This window comes from Diadema antillarum, unplaced genomic scaffold, assembly GCF_040938485.1.
Source record: "Diadema antillarum isolate AM-2024a unplaced genomic scaffold, OU_Dant_1.0 seq00000447_RagTag, whole genome shotgun sequence".
Classification (NCBI taxonomy): Eukaryota; Metazoa; Echinodermata; class Echinoidea; order Diadematoida; family Diadematidae; genus Diadema; species Diadema antillarum.
This window is the reverse complement of record NW_027271421.1, coordinates 1,160,663-1,182,432: the sequence shown is the minus strand read 5'-3', so window position 1 is coordinate 1,182,432 and position 21,770 is coordinate 1,160,663. Positions and strand designations below refer to the sequence as shown.

At 36.4% G+C, this 21,770-nt stretch overlaps 1 protein-coding gene across 1 annotated transcript in view; it reads left to right on the top strand.

Moving 5' to 3' along the window:
- The window catches only part of LOC139732794 (cilia- and flagella-associated protein 337-like), a 72,969-nt gene that overhangs the window by 20,535 nt on the left and 30,664 nt on the right, over positions 1 to 21,770 (top strand). The window contains exons 8-17 of the mRNA XM_071643637.1: positions 475 to 562; positions 1,402 to 1,535; positions 5,109 to 5,207; positions 9,144 to 9,246; positions 9,699 to 9,763; positions 11,487 to 11,551; positions 12,462 to 12,621; positions 15,160 to 15,317; positions 15,912 to 16,076; positions 19,972 to 20,087. Of these exons, the coding sequence (XP_071499738.1) occupies positions 475 to 562; positions 1,402 to 1,535; positions 5,109 to 5,207; positions 9,144 to 9,246; positions 9,699 to 9,763; positions 11,487 to 11,551; positions 12,462 to 12,621; positions 15,160 to 15,317; positions 15,912 to 16,076; positions 19,972 to 20,087 (1,153 nt within the window). The remainder of the gene's footprint in view (positions 1 to 474; positions 563 to 1,401; positions 1,536 to 5,108; positions 5,208 to 9,143; positions 9,247 to 9,698; positions 9,764 to 11,486; positions 11,552 to 12,461; positions 12,622 to 15,159; positions 15,318 to 15,911; positions 16,077 to 19,971; positions 20,088 to 21,770) is intronic.

Genomic DNA, 21,770 nt, shown 5'->3' with positions numbered 1-21,770 from the left:
ACGTACATGTGTATATGAGTAAATGTGACGTCACCAAAAAATCAACATTTTATGGGTGGAAGATTTTTTCTGGAAAAAAAAATTTACTTATTTGCTATCATTTTTCTTTTATTTGTTTTGGCTTAAAACCATGTACAAGTAGTACTTTGTATACATTAGTTTTAGATTTACATGTTCTCATTTGTTAATGTCAAAGGTAGCTTGGCAATTAATCACACACACACACACACACACACACACACACACACACACTTTATATTTGCATTGCATGTTAATTTAAGTGAGCTTTGGGCTACATGTATAGAGAGGCGTCAAGGGGTTCATTAACTACAATCTTCTGTGTAAAGTGCATTTACTAGGAGTTATGTCAACCCTAATTAAAACCTTTTGGAACATGGTGTTTCAATTTGTAAAAAGCACCAAATATTCAGATGACGCTGCAGTGCATACTATTCATTAGGGCCTTCTTTTCAGTGTTTTATGATCTCAGTTCCAAACTGGAGTTCAATGTACAGTACAGAGTGTATGGGCTTGAACATACCCCTCTCAGCATGGATCACTGGTGAGTTTTGCATGCTCTTTTTCGCTCACACCTCTAACAGTAAATCTCCCCTGCATTATTTGGTGTGTACACCAGCAGAATGCTCGGTAATAATTTTTCGTTTTACCGAGTCATGCTCTATAATGTGCCCTTGTGTATCACTCATCAGAGAAATCTGACTTTCTGGGGTTCAGTGATTTTCTGCATGTTTAGCTGCAGTTATTTCTGTAAAAATAAGAGGCCTTCGTAAATTCTTTTTTTTGGGGGGGGGGGGGCAGGGGTTGTATCACAAGCACAGAAATGACAGCCTGAATGAATTTCCTGACTCACCCAAATCAGAAACATAATTCTTTATGGGATTGTATCAGTTTTCATCAGTCTTACGACATGTATGTAAAGAGGATTTTTTAATGCTTTGGGACTACAATTTGTACATGTATGATGAATTTCATATGAATTGTGAGTTGATGCAATGATTACACCATGAAAATATCTGTATCACAGCTTTTGTTGAACCACTGAGCTGCAAGTTAAACTATTGTAATCATCTCAGATGTATACGTCTTCCTAATTACTTCTGTAATCACGAGCTGGTTCAAATGTATCATGTTGCCTTATAGATGTTACACTGGAGCATCATCAAAGATAAGCTTTGCAGTGTTTGCCATCCCAGCAACACATGGGCAGTTTTGTTGGCAATAATCCTTTTTATCAGATGTAGACAAAAACAGAGTTCTCCCTTTTATTTTTAAGCCATTGCCATTTATCTTTTTTTTCCATGAACAGTCATATAGCGATTTTCAATTTGATACAAATGCACGCTCACACTTTGCTCATTTGATTGGTTTGTTTTTACAAAGGAGTAACCCAAAGAACTCGAATGAAGCCATTCTAGTGATGGGAGATACTGGTGGGCATGTTAATGCTTTCCACTTCACTTCAGCGAATATAGCACTGTTTGACAGACCACAACAGCCTGGTGGAGAAGGACAGGGTGAGAAAAAATATATATTGACTGTAGACATCTTCATTTTGTGAAAGAATTTTCTGTGTGTTATTTATGTGTAAAAATTACTGATGTCACAGTCAACAGGTACCAATCTCTCTTTATGTTCCATAGCTGTGGTTACACTATGCAAAACTACTTGTAGCTTACTTCCCAATAACTTCCCTTTGTATGAGCACTTGATCACACAACAGAGATAACTTACATGTACTTTGAGTGATGCAAAACTTCCCGTAGTTTCAGGCTCTAATACGCATGATCTACATTGGCATAAACCATTCACCCTCCTTGAACATAGAATGTACATTTAACAGTATGCATGCAAAATAATGCCCTGTATTCATAAACAGCATAAAATGAACTTAATCATGTGGCAAACTTCTGGAAGCTTCAGCCATGTGTGGTCATGCTACACAAAACTACATTGTAGGCATAGTTTGGGATAAGTGGGATATTTTTCTAGTGTATGCAGGAAATTTCCCTCATGGTAGCTTCTCAAGAAGTTTGTAGTCAGACTGCCCAAACTATGCAAAGCAAAATATCAGGCAGTAAAACTATGCTTCGTGTGAATGCGGCTCATGATTGAGAAATTGTCTGATACCCTGGTACGTGCAAAGTTCGCCAGTCTTTTATTTAGAGATTTCTTTGTGCGCAGCTTTTCTTTCACATGAATGATCTTAAATGCTCTAAAATGTCATTATGTACATGTAAAAGTGTAGCTTTTGAATCACAAAGATGTTGCAGTGCTCAGCCTTCCTGTAATAATATAATTCAGTTCAAAAATGAATGAAAATTAATTTGGAAACAAAAAGAGAGTCCAATTAAGCAATTTTGGAATTAAACTTGTCTTCTTTCACCTATGTGCCTGACATATTCATGCTCTGAGGTACATTGGCGGTTCCTAGCTTCCATAATGTTTGACAAAAGCTTTTTATACCCCCGCCCACACATAGTGTGTAAGGGGGTATATATTATAGGAATCACTTGGAAGGCGGGTGGCCGGGTAGCCGGGTGGTCGGTCGGTCGGCGGGCGGTCGGGCGGTCGGTCTCTCATTTTTTTAGCAATTGCCCCAAATTTGGCATGTGTGACCGCTATAAAAGGTAGATGTGCAAGACACCTTTTTCGTCAGTATCAAATAATGCGTTGCCATGGCAACGGCAGATTTTCATAAAAATTGTGGATTGAACTACTCTCTCATTTTTTGAGCAATTAGCCCCAGATTTGGCATGTGTGACCACTGTCAGAGGAAAATTGCAAGATACCTCTTTTGTTGGTATCTTATTATGCATTGCTATGGCAACAGCAAATTTAGTAAAAATCCTACAAAATATTGTGGATCAAACTACTCTCTCATTTTTTGAGCAAGTGACCCCAGATTTGGCATGTGTGACCGCTATCAAAGATAGATGTGCAAGACGCCTTTTTCGTTAATATCGCATAATGTGTTGCCATGGCAACGGCAAATATTAGTAAAAACTTATGGATCGAACTACTTTCTCATTTTTTGAGCAATTAACTCCAAATTTGGCATGTGTGACCACTATCACGGGCAGATGTGCGAGACACCTTTTTCATTATTATTTCATAATGCGTTGCCATGGCAAAGGGAGATTTTCATAAAAATCTTACCAAATGTTGTGGATCGAACTTCTCTCTCAGTTTTGTAGCAATTCAGTTTGAATTTGGGATATGCGATCAATGTAATGTGTAGTTGTGCAAGACACCTTTGATGTGTGTGTTAATAAATCTGTTGCCATGGCAACAGCAGTTTTTTTACCAATCGTACAAAAATGTATGGATTAACCTAACTCCTTCAGTTTTTAAGCATTTAGCTTGAAAATTGGCACATGTGACCACTATGGTATGTACAGTAGATGTGCATACTTACTCTTTCGTCATTGTTGATCAATGTGTTGCCATAGTAACAGCATATTTTGAATGAAAAATCATACAAAAATATTGTGGATTCAGTTAACTCCCTTGAGCAGTCTTTGAGCATTTGGCTTGAAATTTGGCACACATGACCACTATAGCATGTAGATATGCAAACTTAATCTTTTGTCGGTGTTGAACAATGCATTGCCATGGTAACAGCTTTTTTTTTTACTAAAAAGCATACAAAAATATTGTGGATTCAGTTAACTCCCTCAGTCTTTGAGCATTTAGCTTGAAATTTGGCACCCATGAGCAGTGTGGTAAATAGATGTGCAATAATCTGTCGTTATTGTTGATCAATGCGTTGCCATGGTAATGGCATATTTTGAATGAAAATCATGCAAAAATATTGTGGATTCAGTTATCTCCCTCAGTCTTTGAGCATTTAGCTTGAAATTTGGCACATGTGACCACTATAGCATATAGATGGGCAGACTTAATCTTTTGTTACTGTTAAACAATGTGTTGCCATGGTAACAGCATTTTTTTACTAAAAAATATACAAAAAATATTGTGGATTCAGCTAATTCCCTCAGTATTTGAGCATTTGGCTTGAAATTTGGCACATGTGACCACTATAGTACGTGGATGTGCATACTTAATCTTTCGTCATTGTTGATCAATGTGTTGCCATGGTAGCAGCATATTTTGAATGAAAATCATACAAAAATATTGTGGATTCACCTACCTCCCTCAGTCTTTGAGCATTTAGCTTGAAATTTGGCACACATGACCACTGTGGTACATGTACATAGATATGCAAACGCATGGTAATGGCATATTTTGAATGAAAATCATGCAAAAATATTGTGGATTCAGTTAACTCCCTCAGTCTTTGAGCATTTAGCTTGAAATTTGGCACATGCGACCACTATAGTACAGAGATACGCAAACTTTTTATTTCATCATTGTTGAAACAATGTGTTGCCATGGTAACAGTGTATTTTGAATGAAAATCATACAAACATTTCGATTCTCCTAACTCAGGTTTAGAGCATTTTGGCTTCAAATTTGGTACATGTTACCTCTACATTACCTAGATGTGCAAAAATTTGTCAGTGTTGAAAGTGTGTTGCCATGGTAACAGTATATTCTGAATGAAAATGATACATCAATATTGTGAATTTAACTAACCCGTCAGCCTTTTAGCATTTTGCTTGAAATTTGGCACATGTGACGCTATGATATATAGTTGTGCAAACTTCATTTTTTCTTAATGTGCAACATTGTGTTGCTATGGTAACACAATTTTTAATGAAAATCATAGAAATTGTCAGTTTATTTATCTTGCTCACTCAGTTTTTGAGCACTTGAATTGAGATCTGGGACATGTGACTAACAGTGAGCAATGCATTTATTCACTGTTGAACAGTGCATTGCCATGGTCACAGTTTTTTTTTTCCATGGAAAAAGTTATTAAAAAAAATTAATCCTGGTTGAGCTAATTCCCTTAGTTGTCTGTGGGGGTATATTAATCACAATGAGTGATAGTTCTAGTTTTTTAGAAATTGCCAAATTGACAAATGGTAAAAAAAAACACAATCTTTTATATTTTGCCATATTTATTTCAAAGTCAGAAGAAATTAACAACATTTTTTTTCTGTGTCTTCTTTTTTTTTTCTCAGAACAAATAGTGAATGTGAGCTTCAAGCAACTGATGAAAGACAGGTTCAAATACTGTCGCCTGATAAGACACAATGGTCACTCGGAGTGGGCAAGGCAAGGCAAGTTATAACATGATACATTTTTCATTCTCAATTAAAGAAGTGCATTCAATTAATCATTAGCCTCTTCTCATTTCAGAAATGATTTTTCTTTTTTCCTGCCTCCACCACGAAGTGCCACCAGAGGCGTTATGTTTTTTGGTTGTCCGTACATCTTTCCGTCTGTCCGAAATTGATTTTGTGGATGAGAACCATATAATGTTTATACACACACACACACACACACACGTACAATGTATATATATATGAATGGAGGAAGCTATGCCTATCAACTTTTGGATGCATACACAAAAGGTCAAAGGTCAAAGTTATAATCCTTTTCCCCATAACTCTGCAATGCCTAACGGTATTTTCATGATAACTGCTGATAAAGATTATACAGAGAAAGTTGTAGGCCATGAGATGGAAGGTCAAGTGAAAAATGCTATTAAAGATTTCACTTTTGTTGCCATTTACCTCGGAGATTCTTCAGTGCGTCCACTAAATTAAACTATCAAGGATCAAGTGAAAATTTTGAAACATCACTACTATTCCCATATTTTGAAAAATAGCTCAAAGTATCGTTCTGGAAATTCATTAGTAAGTGATTGTTTGAAGAAAGTTGTGGTCCATGAAGTCAAAGGTCAAATAAAAGTTTTCAAATTCCCAAATATTTGCTCTCTGAAACATGTTAGCCATCGAAATGAGACCTGGTCCAAGGAATGTACATTCATGGTTGTGCCAAGCTTACAAATATGTCATTTCATTTTTTTTTTCTTTCCAACCATGTGAAACTTGTCTTTAATACATTGTCAAAATGTACCACAGTCCTATTGGGAGAACAATGTGACATGGTGGAGGCATAATAGTTGCATAGCAACATTTTTAGTTTTCTTCTGTTTTGTTTGTTTGTTTGTTTGTTTCAGTCTAAGGGGAAAAAAAAAGGACTGTGTGGATGACACAGGAAGATTGTGTTTGAATCTTTAGAGAGTACAGGTGTATCAGGAAACCTGCTGAATGTCACTGATTACAAAAGATACTTGTGTCCTTGTGCCATTAGTCTGTTTTTCATTGTGTAAGGGGATGTTAGAAAAGTACCTAGTCTAAACATTTGTTATACTTTTGCAGTCATATGGCTGTTCTACACCTTCACACTGTACTGTAATAGTGGATATCTTTGCGCGACTAATTTTTTTGCGCTCTGTCCGGTAAGGAGAGTTTTGTGTGTTTTTAATCAAGACATCAACTACTGGAACATATGGCAAGCAAAAATATTCATGTGCTTTTATTTTCATGCTAGTTTCTAGTTGCGCGAAATGCACAAGAATTTCAACACTGCAAAAATTTCCACTTTTACAGTATTTGTTTGCTTGTTATTCATACTTGGAGTAGGTAGTGGTGGGAGAAAGAAGAGTAGCATATTAGTTGTGTGTGTGTGTGTGTGTATATGTGTGTGTATGTGTGTGTTTTGTTTGTTTAAATAAGCTAAGTGGAAGGAATTATACTGTCATTCTTTAGAAGGGATCAAAAGTAGGTCCAGAGCAGTATGATGTGAAGAAAGTGAGCAAAATAAAGAACGCTTTGAATAGTTGTTAGCATCAAATAAAAATTTCCACTAATAAATTATATTCTTTCTGATCATTTTATTCTGTCTTCATTTGTTACATACTCAAAAAGCTGCATCACTTAGGTGATCCCTCACATTTATCCCTAAGTTTAATTATCCTTCGGGTTTATGCCAGGTTTAAATGTGTGCATGTGTGTCACACACAAACACACTGCTATAGCTTCTGACCATCCGAGCATTGAGAATTTAAGGTTTCTGGGACGAACACTGAACTAGGGCTTCTATAGCTCAGTCGGTAGAGCACCAGGCTAGCATCCGGAGGTCTCGGGTTCAAATGCTGATGGAATCCCATTTTCTTTGCTCATTTTCCACTAATGAATTATATTCTTTCTGGTCAGTTAATTCTGTCTTCATTTGTTATCAAATAAAAATGATACACTTATCAAAGAACCTCGCAGTAGAAATGACTATCTTGTTAGAGATACATGTAGGAGAGATACGTTGTAGTTTGCAAGGGATTATGTTCTTTTATGAAAATTTGACTGAAATAGAAGATAGCCTCTGGAAGCGATGATTATTTTTTCTTATTTTTTAGATCAGAACTATATGTGACCCTGCACCTCAAAACAAACAAAAAGTCGCCAGACATGAATTTTTAGATAAGACCATATTCTGAAAGAGCAGACTTTAAGCTTTAAAATGATATATAACTCAAATCAAATGGACTCTCCTAACCTATCTAAATATTGGAAAGAAAGCACAAACTCAGGAAAAGTGCGAGCTGAGAAAAGAGGCTCTGAAGTACAGTGGCTATTCAAGCGCTTAATCTTTACCAAACCGCGCTGGCTGTGCGATGAATGGGACAAAAAACAGGAAATAAACCACCAGAGTAACAACAATGAAGGGATTATCAGATTAAACTGAAATTAAGCATGCCTTATTAACTAATTCTGTCCATAATTAATGCCAACTTTCAAAGCAGTAGCACTACCCTTTCAAAAGTTATTAGAGTTGAAAGTGAAGAGTGTGGACAAGGTTTTTCAGAAATGAAAAGGGGATTCTAAAGACACACCTAATCACACTATTCTACCAAAAATGTTCCAAATAAACTGCTAAAAAACACACTTTCTTGCCTGTTTTATGATACCAAATTTTAGCATAAAGTAAAAGAAGACCTGCTCTTTCAGAAAATATGAAAAAATCAAGTTCGGCTAGGTTGACCCATTTCACTTATTTTCAGTCTTCACGCAAAATCAGTGTGTGCGACTTTATGTTCGTTTTGAGGTGCACGGTCACATATGTGAGTAAAGAAATGTCAAGGATTCTTTGAGGGAAAATATAGATAAGGGAATGTTTTAAAGGTGTTTAAAGCCATAATGTTGAATTATTTGCCCACTAGCAGGTTATTTGTACGGTATCACATTCTTTTATGAAAATTGATGCTCCAGAAAGTTTTTCTTCGGAAGCGCTATTTTTTTCGATGTTACAAAACAATGTAAAAAGAAAAAATAAAGAATTTTTTGATAGCAAAATATAAATAGACGAATGTTTAAAGATATTATTAAAGAACAATGAAATTGAATACTGTGTGAGCTGTTATTTTTGCGAGGTTATGATTTTCGCAAATATTGCAAATCATACCTGAAAACTGAATTTAACAACATGTGAAAATGTCACCAAGCGCTAATTAAAGGTAACCTAGTGCACTTATGAAGGCCTCTCTGTCAGTTCAAGAAAACATCTCGCAAAAATGTCCCTCATTTGCAAAGATATCTGTATGTGAAAATAACAGTGTATACAGTAAATAACTGAAAATAACTGACTAACAGAAAATTTTATTTGGCAGTTTGGCCATATATTGGAGAAATTTTACTTAAAGATTTTAACATGGGTTGCAATAGGGTGATATATCTTCATCTCAGATACAAGGACTGGTGTAATTACACTGTCAGAAAGATAAATATCCTAGGTATGTAAAAATTTCATGCCTATTACTGTATTAAGTGTTTACTAAAACTCTTTTTAAAACTTTCTAAAACTCTTTTTAAACAATCAGAATGAAATATGTTTTCACCAAAATGTTCAAGTGAAATTAAATGGGGTAAATGAAGGGCAGGAATACTGGGGAAGCCATAGACTATGAGGATGTAATACATCATATTTGTTTTTAAAGTAGTGATATAGTTTTTTGATAGCTCTGGATTTTGGAAATGTTTTTAAGACTGTCTCATTCTTAGTGTATCTTAGCTGCACTGTAGAAATGTACCTTAATTTTGTTATCAGTTCATCAGTATGAACTTCATACGATAAGAATACTGTAGAAACTCAGACATACTTATGTAGAGTCTGACATTCCACATAAGAATTGTGCTGTTGTTATTCATTGATAGTGAGGTATGCTCAACACCTCAACTGCTTCATCTCATGCTCTACCACCTACCAAAGTGCCATGGTGCTGGGATGGATTGAGAAAGCCAAGCAAAAGATGAAAACGTAAGGCTTCCTGCTTGTCTTTGTTTAGTCATTTCAAAGGTTGATAATTGTTCAATTTCATCTACTGCCTGCCAAGGAAGATTGATGAGTGTACAAATTCTATGGTTACGTTGTGTTGTTTTGTTTTGTTTTGTTCTTTGCACATGGGGGGGGGGGGCCTTTAGGCTGGGACCAATTTGGGACCAGTTTTCACATCTTGATCTTCTTCTTTTAAAAGACATGGTCAAATTTCTACGGACTTGGTAGGTATTACTACCAGTGTGATTGAATATTCAAGTGGATAACATGCCCCTGTGAATGTCCCTCCAAAGCTCCAAGTTTGCTATATTCTTCCGAGGTGACAGGCTGTAAGAATGGATGGAACTCGGTCTCTTGTTTGTTATATGTTACTTATATAGCAATCATGTTCTAAGAAATGAAACTCTGACAGCATTTCAATGTTTATTTGACAGGAATTCATTCAACATCTCACAAGGGGTAAATGCATTTGCCTACCATGAAGGACTGAATCTCATCGGTATGTTATGTCTCTTAATTTTTATATAATTATAACCATTTTCCTATCCTGGCTTGTTTGATAGTGACTGGCCTGAAATTATTTTGCTTTACAGGTATGAAATTCAATTTAATTCAATTTAATTCAATTCAGTTTATTTCCTCATAATCATGGAAATAAAAATAAAGATATACAAAGGATACACAGAATTACAAAGTATAACGAATAATATATAATACATGCATATACATTAAAAAGTATGGATTGACAAACACAAATTGAAATAAAAGAAAGTACAATGTAATTTTTAGACCAGTGACTCCCCTCTTGACAGACAGACTTTACACATATATGGAACTAGAAAAGCACTCTGAGAGTGCAGACCTCCGCCAAGCAGCTACTTTCCACCGATGATCTTGCTCTTCCCAAAGAAATTTTTCTCCTCTCCACTACTGGGCTCTTCCATAGAGATCAGTGATTTCCACACCCATAGGTATACATGCTGAAAAATCGCCCGATTTCCCAAAATAGAAGCCTTTGTTACGTCATAAACCCTCAGCTGCGCGGCGCGCCTCACCCAGCTGCAGAAACTGGAGCATGCACTTTAGTGCGCATTTGAAAACCTCAAAAATGCGTAGCTTTAACTCCCAAGTTCAGTGACCCTACCTGTCAAAATATGAAAAATCCATCATAAATTCCCCCAAAATTCTCAGATCACTACCAAAATTTAATTGTTTCAATACTTGTGTCATTTTCAACCTTTCCTGTAAGTTTCATCCAAATCCGTTAATCACTTTTTGAGTTATTTTGCACAAGGACAAACAAACAAACCAATGGTAACAAAAACATAACCTCCTCCCTTGGCAGAAGTAATAATGGTCTGCATAGCCAGGTTTTTCCATACATTATGATGCTACCTCTTCTTCTGATAATGTGGTACTTTCATTATGTAAGAAGCATTAGATGAATCCGAATTAATGTACAGCAAGCATTAATTTTCCAGCAAGAAAAGATATGTGAAAAGATATGTGAAATCTTCAATATGTTCATATGTTGATTTATGTAAATTTTTTACACAGAAAAATTTCAAAATTATTTCTACTTCTTGACATAATTATAAGGAAATTAAGAAATATCAGAGAGGGGGGAAATATGCTGCAGATACTGTTACATGAGTGGTATAAATCAGATCAAAGAGAATTAAAGAAAATCAGACAGATACATTGTATCTGGGGAAAAAACACCAAAAGTTATATAATGTCAAATGAAAATGCAGTTGTGGCATTGCATGCCTGATGCTTTTATTTGTACAATTGTTTCCTCCAAAGCAACATTTTTTTAATGGAACCTGCCCAAGGTATAGCAATGTTTGTGTTATTTACATTTTGCATGTAAAGGCAAAGAACACCACTTTGTGTATGTACATAGAAAGCAATGTGTCTGTCTGAAAACGGGGGAAAAAAATCATCTCTAGGTCTATGGTTGGAACTTGAGATGCTATGTTTAGACCACCTTGTGCATTTATCGTGGTCATGAAATTCTTATTACTTCCAAATGGTTTGTAATAATTGGTTGCTGCACCTTGCCAAATTTATTGAGTTCAACTTTTTATTGTGGTTAGATTCTTTTTTATCCATAAAAGATTTGAATGATTTCTAGTGTTGCTGTCGTAAATCATATGTAAATGTGCATGTTTCTGAGAGCTCTGAAAGCATGTTGTAGTGGATTTTCTTGATTTGTACAGCCACTGCTGGAGTAGACCATCATGTGTGTCTGTGGAACCCATATGTTGTCTCAAAGGCTGTTGGGGTGAGTATTTATTCAGACTTGTTGCTTTCTATGCACTCTTTGGCAAAAAAAAAAGAAGAAAAAAAAAGAAATACTCTTTTCCGATCAGATTACGTATGAGTATGAACATGCGTTCCTATGAAAACTTTTTATTAGAGCAGGAAGTCAATCAACCCTTTATGTGCCCAGGTACTTCGCTAAATTTGCCAAGCTTTCTTATTCACCATTCAGTAATCCATCCAAAATTTACCTAGTTGTAGATTAGCACAAAACCCACTAAGGTGTGGCAATGTGCCTTGGTTCAACTGGAAGGTCAAAATGACACAATAAGGATTGATATAAATGAACAAAGAAATGAGCAAAGAAAATGGGATTCCAATTGAATAGGGATTAGAAGGATAGCATTCTCTATATTCAGTGACAATTAGTTTCTAGACATCTTTGCTAATGAATGAAGAAAGCAATTTAGCTAGCTTGCCAGTTGGCGAACAAAGCGTGGTTAGTGTTACAAAAATATAGAAGAACAAAAGTTCACACATTCAGTTTGTTTCTCATACATGTATACTTGCATTGAAAAGATTAGACGTTAGAGAGCAATATATTAAAAGGGAGAAAAATACCTGCACCAGCCTAATACATGTAGTATATTTTAAGACATATCCTTGACAAATGACTATGTGAATGAGTCCTAGTTGCATGTTTTCTCCATTCTGTCAGACTTGATAGAATATTCTTCTGTGGTGTTAAATCATGTAAGCACATCAGTCAAGAGTGGGACAAACTGTGTGGGCATGAGACATGTTTTGCCAATCAAAAAGCAACATCTAGATATTTCACGGCATGATAAAGTGTGGATATTTTCCAGGCAAGAAAAGAAGACAAACATTTTGTTGTCAAACTATTAAATGTGTTTTGTGTCTAATGTAACTAGCTTCTGCGTGGTCACATGGCTCCTGTGATGCATGTCCAGTTCAACTTTTCCCGAGGACAGCTAGTCAGCTTCTCCAAGGATAAGGTGTTGAGAATCTGGGATGTACAGCTCCAAGTCTGCTTGCAAAGGATTGCTGGAATGTTCCCCAAGGGGACAGAGAGTGAGTTCTTGTATCACAGTATGAAGCGAGCTCATTTAACTCATTTGACCAGAATAGGTCCAATAAGGTTATGCCTTGGCAAGGTGTCCAGTGTCCATTGTCCGGTGTCGGTCATCCAGCATAATGTTGGCCATCCACAAGCTACTAATGCTTCTTCTTTGTCATTTTTTGTCCAATTTTTTTTTAATTATATGATCAGACTGAATTAGAGTTCAATTAAGTCTCACAGGGTCATTTGTATAATTTTCAAAATTGAAAAAAAAACAAATACTTCATGTATCAATTTGTTAAATTTGTTTTTACTAAGAGAGATGTAGAGAATTGAACTATGGCTTTAATGTTTTTTTTTTGGATAATGTGATTATGCTGATTTATTCATAAGATTGCATTTAATTTTTATCGTTTGTTAGTTATTCATCAGGTTTGATTGTTATGCCTGCGCCCGAAGGGTGCCGGAGGTGTTTATTGTCGAGCCCACTGGAGGTGTGGGGAGACTGAGGGATTGCCTGCAGCGTCTGTCTGTCCGTCTGTCGTCCGTCCGTAATGCTGCAAAAACTTGAATAACTCTCTATTGAGGACTTTAATTTCAATTAAACTTGGAGGGAAGAGTGGTTATACAAAGTTACACATTTTACCAAACTTGAAGGTCACCTCAAGGTCAAAGGTCACAGACAGGGGTCAATGAATTTTAGGGCCAAATGTTAAGCTTTTACGGCGTATTTCGATTATGGCTCATAACTTTTTATGTATCTGTCAGTTTGTGACCAAACGTAGAGAGTAGATGTCCCTTGGGGAGTTGACGGTCACCTCAAGGTCAAAGGTCACAGACGGGTCAACAAACTTTTAGGGCCCAATGTTAAGTTTTTACGGCGCGTTTCGATTGTGGCTCATAACTTTTGATCCCTATGTCCGTTTATGACCAGATTTAGAGCGTAGATGTCCCTTGGGGAGTTGACGGTCACTACATGGTCAAAGGTCACAGACAGGGGTCAACAAACTTTTTGGGCCCAATGTCAGGTTTTTACGGCACATTTCGATTTATATGGCTCATAACTTTTGATCCTTGTGTCCATTTGTGACCAAACTTAGATGGTAGATGTCCCTTGGTGGTTGAAGGTCATCACAAGGTCAAAGGTCACAGGCAGGGGTCAACGAACTTTTAGGGCCCAATGTTAAGTTTTTATGGCATGTTTCAACTATAGCTCATAACTTTTGATCCGTATGTCCGTTTGTGACCAAACTCAGATGGTAGATGTCCCTTGGGGAGTTGAAGGTCATCACAAGGTCAAGGTCACAGACAGAGTCAATGAACTTCCGGGGTTTAGAAAAACATTAATTTCTTCTACGTGAATGGGCGAGACACATTTTGGCACTTGCCTTGTGTTTTCTTATTGTCCATCCATCCGTACTTCCGTCCCCATTCGTTTACGTGATTAACTTGAGTAATATTGAGTGGAATTTTACCAAGCTTGGTCCAAGTAGAAAGTATGATGGGGCAATTACTTGATTAGACTTTTTGGTGCAATCGGCCCGAGGCCTAAGGTCAAAGGTCAGGGTCAAATCAGGAAATTGTATCCATTTACGTGGTAACTGTAATCTGGATCAAGCAAATTTCACCAAACTTTGTCCGAGAATGACGTATGATGGGGCAATTACTTTGTTAGTTTTTGAGTGAAATCGGCCAGAGGTCAAAGATCAAGGTCAAATCCTTTATGTATACATTATGTACCAGTAGCCATAGCGACATTTCTAGATTGTTTTATGTTGTAGATGTATGCATAAGTTAGACAAACAGAACTTCTTCTGAGTGTATTGACAATGTGTATGATCATTATTATGCTTATTCTTTGTATTCACCTTATGTCACAGAAGAAAAGCTTTGTTCATCAGCCAGTTTTCATTTGTTTGTCTGTGCCATATCAGAATGTGAGATACACAAAGATTTTGCCCCAAATTATGACATTTTGGTCATAACAATCAATTGTGTAAGTTAAGGCAGTTTAATCACGAAATTTGCACGACATGCTTTTCTCCATCATCTATTGGCCAATTGTGAATGTTTGGGTTGTTTGGGGGGTTTTGGAGGTTTACTTTTTTTTTAAATTTTGGTTTTTGTTTTGTTTTTTATTGTAGATATAAGTAAGATACACTAAACATCTACATAGTATCTTGATTATTTGATCAAACATTAAGTTTGGTAATTTGTGCAATTTACTGTATTCATGAAATAGCTTTTTCTCCTTCAGACATGTTTGTCTATTTCCTGTATGTTTCTGTATAGCTAGGTGAGATACATGGAATTCCTAAAACATGTGATATAGATGTTTGACCTAAAAGAAATGTAATGATGAATTTAATGTAAATTCTTTGAGAAAGTTACAAAATTGCTTCCAGTCTGACTTTTTATTTTTGAAATCCTAGCTGAAAGTCAAATGAAGCAGCAGGCACACTTATTCACAGGGCTTTGTGTGTGTTATATTTGATAATACTCAGCCTATTAAGTTTGTTGTCACTTTGGTTTTCCTCTTTTCTAAACAGTGTACACCTCCATGTACTTCCACGAGATGACCAACCGTCTCTTCATCTCTTTTAACTATCAACTAACCATGCTTGAAATGAAGCCAGAGGTCAAAGACCGGGTCATGAGCCATGACAAGCCTGTCAGCATGGCCATCTACAATTCTACATTCAATCAGGTTCGATAGGCTTGTGCAATTTAACTCTATGCATGTATCGTCGCTGCAGCGACAAGACCTTATATCTACAAAATATCAAATGTTCAGGAAAGAGAAAAAAATGGCACCCATAGCACTGTCTCTAATGGGATAGCCTTCTGTTGACATGCTATGGTCTTCATTTTTGGGGTAAAGCAGCAAGGATATGGAGAGGACATCACTTTTAAACCTGATTATTTGACTATTAATCAAAAAAAAAGTCATTTTCACTTAAATTTTAGATACAAGGTCTTGTCACCCCAGCGACGATATGCATTTTATTTTAGATGTTGCAATTCCTGTTTCCTGTATCAATTTTTCAGCCTGTACAATAACTGTAATCAATATACACTGTATTTACATTTTATTATTTTACCAATTATTTCTGAGATCTTATTCAAGTAAACTCAAAGTTGAAACATTTATTATTCATTTCTTATCATCAGTGTTTCCTCTATTAAGACAAAACTTTCTTCCAGAGTGATTATATCTTGTGGTAAGAGATCATAAAGTTTATTGGCATCCATGAGTGGTGATCAGTTTTAATATAATACCAATGTACCAATATATTTGCAGGTTGTGAGTGCTTGCCATGGCTCCACAGTCATCGTCTGGATGCTGGACAGTGGTCAGAAGGTCAAGCAATTTCTCAACTGTCATGGAAATGCAGAAATTACTTGTCTTGCATTCGACCACAATGAAACCAGGATCTTCACAGGCAGTTCTGATGGCACTGTTAAGGTAGTAAACATCACAACTCTCATTTGCAAAATTAGACATGAACTACATGTACTTGAACATATGGCATGCAAGAATATTCACATTTTAAAAAATAATGCAAGTCTTTTCAACAACAACACACTTCTGTGTAGATTTTTATGCGTTTGAATGCAGTTTCTAGTTTCGTTCAAAAACCGCAAGTCTTTTCTGCAAATGCTCCTGCGTTTTAAATACGTTGCTTGTGATTTGATGTAATTGCATCTGATATTTAGAATTGCATTTAAACGCAATTGAGTTTAAGTTTCTTACAATTTTCTAGTTTCGGATGATTATCAAACGCAAGTCTTCAGCGTTCCGTTTGATTTGATGGACTTGCATTTGATTTATTCACATTTTTGCACAGGCTTCTGGTTGCACGTAATGCCCGAAAATTTCCACTTTTACAGTACAGTAAACCTCGCTTAAGTCGACATCGCATAAGTCGACAACTCGCTTAAAGTCAACACGATAAAAAAGTCCCGATTTTTACCTTTGTTATTCCTTGAAAATTTCTTCGTCTTATTCGGCATTTATAAGTCGACAACTCGGGTAAGTCGACCTGATTTTTGAGTGCCAACTGAGCTGACATACATGTACGTGTTGATTCCCTCGTCTAAGTCGACATAATTTTTCCGCTCAAAATCTTATCGCCATTCTCTGAAAAAGAATTGTTTTCCCGCTCCGATTCACATCATTTCTACTCGGTTATTCGCTAGCATACGGCGCAGTATCGTTCGCGCCATGCGTCCATTGTCTTGTACATGTATGTACGTCAGAATCGAGAGGGCATACGCTCATTTACATTGGAGAGTTACGTGTAATACCCAAAGCAGTTCACTTTCCCCCTTTTCTCCTTCTCGTTATTCTCAAAACGCACAAATTTTGTACACCTATATAGATCCTAGTAGAGAATCATTATCAGAACATGAAATAGGTGTTTCCGTTTATCCAAATATTCTAACATTAATTATTCCGAAGCGATATAAGAAACCTGAGCCCGTTTTTAGAAAATTGATTAAAATGCAACTACATGTAATGAAATGCAAGTAAAAATCAAATGCAGGTGTATCAGATCACGAACATCTTTGCACATAAATGCAAGTACGTTGCTGAAAAGGCTTGCGTTTGATAATCATATGAAACTAGAAAATAGTTATACGTACGAACCTGAAACTCAATTGCGTTTAAACACAACTCTAAAAATCAATAAGAAGTCCATCATATCACACGGAACGCTGAAAAGACTTGCATTTGATAATCATACGAAACCAAAAAATTGTAGGGAACATTTTTTTTTTTAAACTCAATTGCGTTTAAACGCAATTCTAAAAATCAAATGCAAGTCCATCAAATCACACGCAACGCTGTAGTTAAACGCAAGAGCGTTGCAGAGAAGACTTGAAGTTTTTGTGTGAAACTATGAGAAATTGCATTTAAACACATCTCTAAACATCTATGTAAGTGCGTTATTATTGAAAAGACATGCATTGTTTTTATTTCGTATGCAAAATCAAAAATTAAACGCAACCCCGAAAATCAAATGCAAGTCCATCAAATCAAACGGAACGCTGAAGACTTGCGTTTGATAATCATCCGAAACTAGAAAATTGTAAGAAACTTAAACTCAATTGCGTTTAAACGCAATTCTAAATATCAGATGCAAGTACATCAAATCACAAGCGACGTATTTAAAACGCAACAGCATTTGCAGAAAAGACTTGCGGTTTTTGAACGAAACTAGAAACTGCGTTTAAACGCATAAAAATCTATACAGAAGTGTGTTGTTGTTGAAAAGACTTGCATTATTTTTTATTTCGTAACTGAACTTTCACCGTGACCGAACTTAGTCTTCACTAGCAGGGGAAAGACATCGCAACATTTACACGTTTCAAACTACCAAAACGCATGCTGCTTTACGAAATGTCAATGAAAAAATAGTAGCAAATTATTGTTACAGTTCGCTATGCCAAAGGTTTAAATCTCAGTCCAAAGTTAAATTAGTCCGACAATGCAAAGAGATTTGTTTTTACTAAGGTTAGTAATCTCAAAAGATGTCGTTTTCGGATTAACAAACTTTTCTTCTTCTTTTTATTTCAGACTGGCCCGCGCCATACAAAGCGGTCATGTTGCGAATCGAGAACAATTCATTTTCAGAGTATAGCAATAGAAATTTTTAAAAGCAAAACAAATATGGCGACTTAGGGAAGGAAAATCACACTCAGTCAGCACTGAAAATTATCTCGCCAGAATCATACGAATTTATATGCATATCTTTGCAGCAACGCACTTATATTTAAGTCACAAAGCCGCATGCAATTTGGGGAATATGCGTTTGATTTTTCAAATCAAATTTAAAATGTACAGTGTCTAGAAATGGGCCCAGGTTTCCGATCCAGCTCTCTCAAAATCTCTCTAGAGATTTGGGAATTGTGCATTGTCGTTACTAATCCGCGCGAGATTTATGCATGAACTAAACCTAAATTGTTGCTAATGTCAGTAGGTATGTTTTAGCGGCAAAAAAAGTAAGATTTGGGTAGCGATCCGCATCGTGGTCTTAGGCTGTATAGGGGAAATTAGTTTTCATTTATAAGTCGACAAAATGTCGACTTACGCGTAAGTCGACTTTCGCGTAAGTTGACTTTCGCGTAAGTCGACGTGTTTTTCTCAGTCCCGATTATGTCGACTTAGGCTAGGTTGACTGTATATTGTTGATGCCAGAAAAATGTGCAGTTTAAACTGTCCCAATGTCATCAGCATTTATCAAAGTACATTTGATATTATCAGGTAGGCCTACCTTCTTCACCTAAGTATGACCAGAACCACAACCCACCACCACCCCACCCCCCCCCCAAAAAAAAAAAACCAAACAAACAAACAAACAAAGGAGTAGCAATAAGTAGCCAGAGTAGCAATGAGGTCCATACTAAAGTTTAGTATGTTTTCTATATAATATCTGAAACTTGGAGCTAGTGAATTTACTTGAAGCTCTGTTTGGGCGATGGGGTGGGGGTGGTACATTTCATGAATTTAAAGTGTTTACGCGTGACTCTTTTTGTGTCTCCCCTTCTACCAACAATTAGTCATGATAGTGTGCGTGGAAATGCTGCAAATACTATGTACGCAAAACAGACAGTAGTAATGTGTACACACTTGTAGGGACTGTAGACTTTCTGTCAGAATATCAGTGGTAAATCAGAATTGATCGTCAACTACACATTGAACAAATAAAGAAAAAACAAACTTTGTATATAATAGAAGTAGGCAGAAAATCATAGATGGCATATTTCATTTTCTCAACAATAAGGATATGCATGGACACTTTACATGAAGACATCTGTTGATGAAAAGAGTTAGTTTGGGGATTATTTTCCCCTCCCTCTTTGTTATGATTGCATTGTGAGCCAAACATGTATAGACTGGAAAGTATCCCAACAATTGTGCAACTATATATCTTGTCTCCACTACTTGCAAGCAAGGAGGATTAGAATATGTGCAAGCATTCTGCAACTGGGTGCATGCTACATTTCACACAACATGTTCTTTTGTCAGTTACATGATCATGCATGAACATGCTGTGACTGTCTAACCAATATAAAAGACTTTAAGGGGGTAATGTAACTTACAACAAAATCTTATAGACCCTGTGCCTGTGTTTACTTTAGTTTTAAATCCTTGTATTGTTCCATATACAATAGTGAATAATTCAGTGCAGCTAAACTTTGATCCATTTATTTATATTTGTTTTTATGCCTCAGCCACGAAGTGTCGCCGGAGGAATTATTTTCTTCTTAAAGTCTGTCCTTTGAATATGGAAAATCACTCTATGCAGAGAGGAGGTTCAAATAACCCCAAGGAATATTGTGTCTTTTGTCTAAAGATGTGGGATTTCAATGGTCACTGTCATCATCTCTTGAATGCTGGGATGGGCAACCCTGTGGACATTAGTCAGATAGAGGTCATGAAGAGAGCCCTCATTGTCATCGGATGGGACAGGTAGGAAGCATATTTCATTGACTCAGGTCATTGTTAGCTAGAAGCAAGCCAACCCTTAGTCACCTCAAACCACTCAAACTAATAACCTCCAGCAAATTTCTTTTCTGTGCTAAGTTAGATGTTGAATATTTTAGATATTTTTGTGTGTATCTATGTATATATGTATGTATGTATGTATGTATGTGTGTGTGTATCCCTCTTTGTATAAATGCCAACAGAGAGAATTTCCTACAGACAATGAAATAAAATATGAATCTTAATCTGAAAGAGGCATACATTAAAGATAATATAAAGTTTTGGTACCTCAAAAGTTTCCCTGAATTTTTGTGTTTCAGGTTAAAGTACCTTTCATATAACTGACACTGTGAGACTTACTCGCCTCAAAGTGCTCTCATGTCTCAGTAATCATGCAATTAACTGTGACCAGCAGCCCCATACGCATAGCGTAATGGGACGTCGCATTGTAGCATTCAGGATCATGACAGATTTAGTATCGCGGGTAGATATCAACTTAAAATCCAAAAATTTCTTCAATTTGAAGACTTACCAATTAAGTTGAAGTATTGAGAACAGGCTTCGGGCAACGTTTGGTTTTGCCAATAGTCCCTTTCTGTTCAAATTGATGACTGAATGTGACTCGATCGAGAGGACCTAGGGAGAGCTACATACACTGAATACGACGGCCAGCGCATGTGCACACAAACATCTTATCCGTTCATGGATTTGAAATTTGTGTGCATGTGATGTGTGCGCATGATCCTAGATGCTACAATGCGAAGCCCCATTACGCTATGCGTATGGGGCTGCTGGACGCAGTTAGCTATGCGTACACATGTTTTGTATGGGGCTGCACGCTGCTGGTCGCAGTTATCATGCAATAATGGTTTCGTACAATACATGTACTACCTTGCCGCCATACAGCGGCAGCTCTGGTACGAAACCATTACTTAGTATTGCATGATTACTAAGACATGAGAGCACTTTGGGGCGAGTAAGTCTCACAGTGTTAGTTATATGAAAGGTACTTTAACCTGAAACACCAACTAAGACAAGAAAATGCAGGGAAACTTTTGAGGTACCAAAACTTTATATCATCTTTAACAGCCTATGCTGTTAGATTGTCGTAAATTATGAGATATAGAGATGGTTGCCACTTTGTACCATTAGCAAGAGGTACAAGTAACAGTCATTTTAAGTGAGAAAGATATTTGCAGATTTACAATCTTTTATCAGAGATAGTTGTCTGTAGATTCATTTATTGTATCTGTTCATGTCTTAAATGTGTCAGAAAAAAAAAGTTGTAAAGATGAATATTTTCTCTCTCTGTCTCTCTGCCTTCTAAAATTCGAATTGATAATTCTGTTACATTCTGAAGCCTTGAGGGAGATGTTTTGTAAGTTAAACAAGATCAAGATCAAGATTTGATATTTTAACACTGGTACTGAGATATTCTAGAATTGTTATCCTGTAGTGCACAGAATGCGTGTTACATGTTGTGATTTGTTTAGTTATGTTTAGTCTGTGCTACTGCACATTCAGCTGAGGAAGTGTGACAAAGATTTACGTAAACTATCTCACTAGCAAGGTTTTTGGTAATTTCCCATCATAGTTAGATGTTTTAAGTCTTGTTGTGACTTATTGTTTTGTCTGATGTATTCATAAAACATTTCCCATTATTGACAA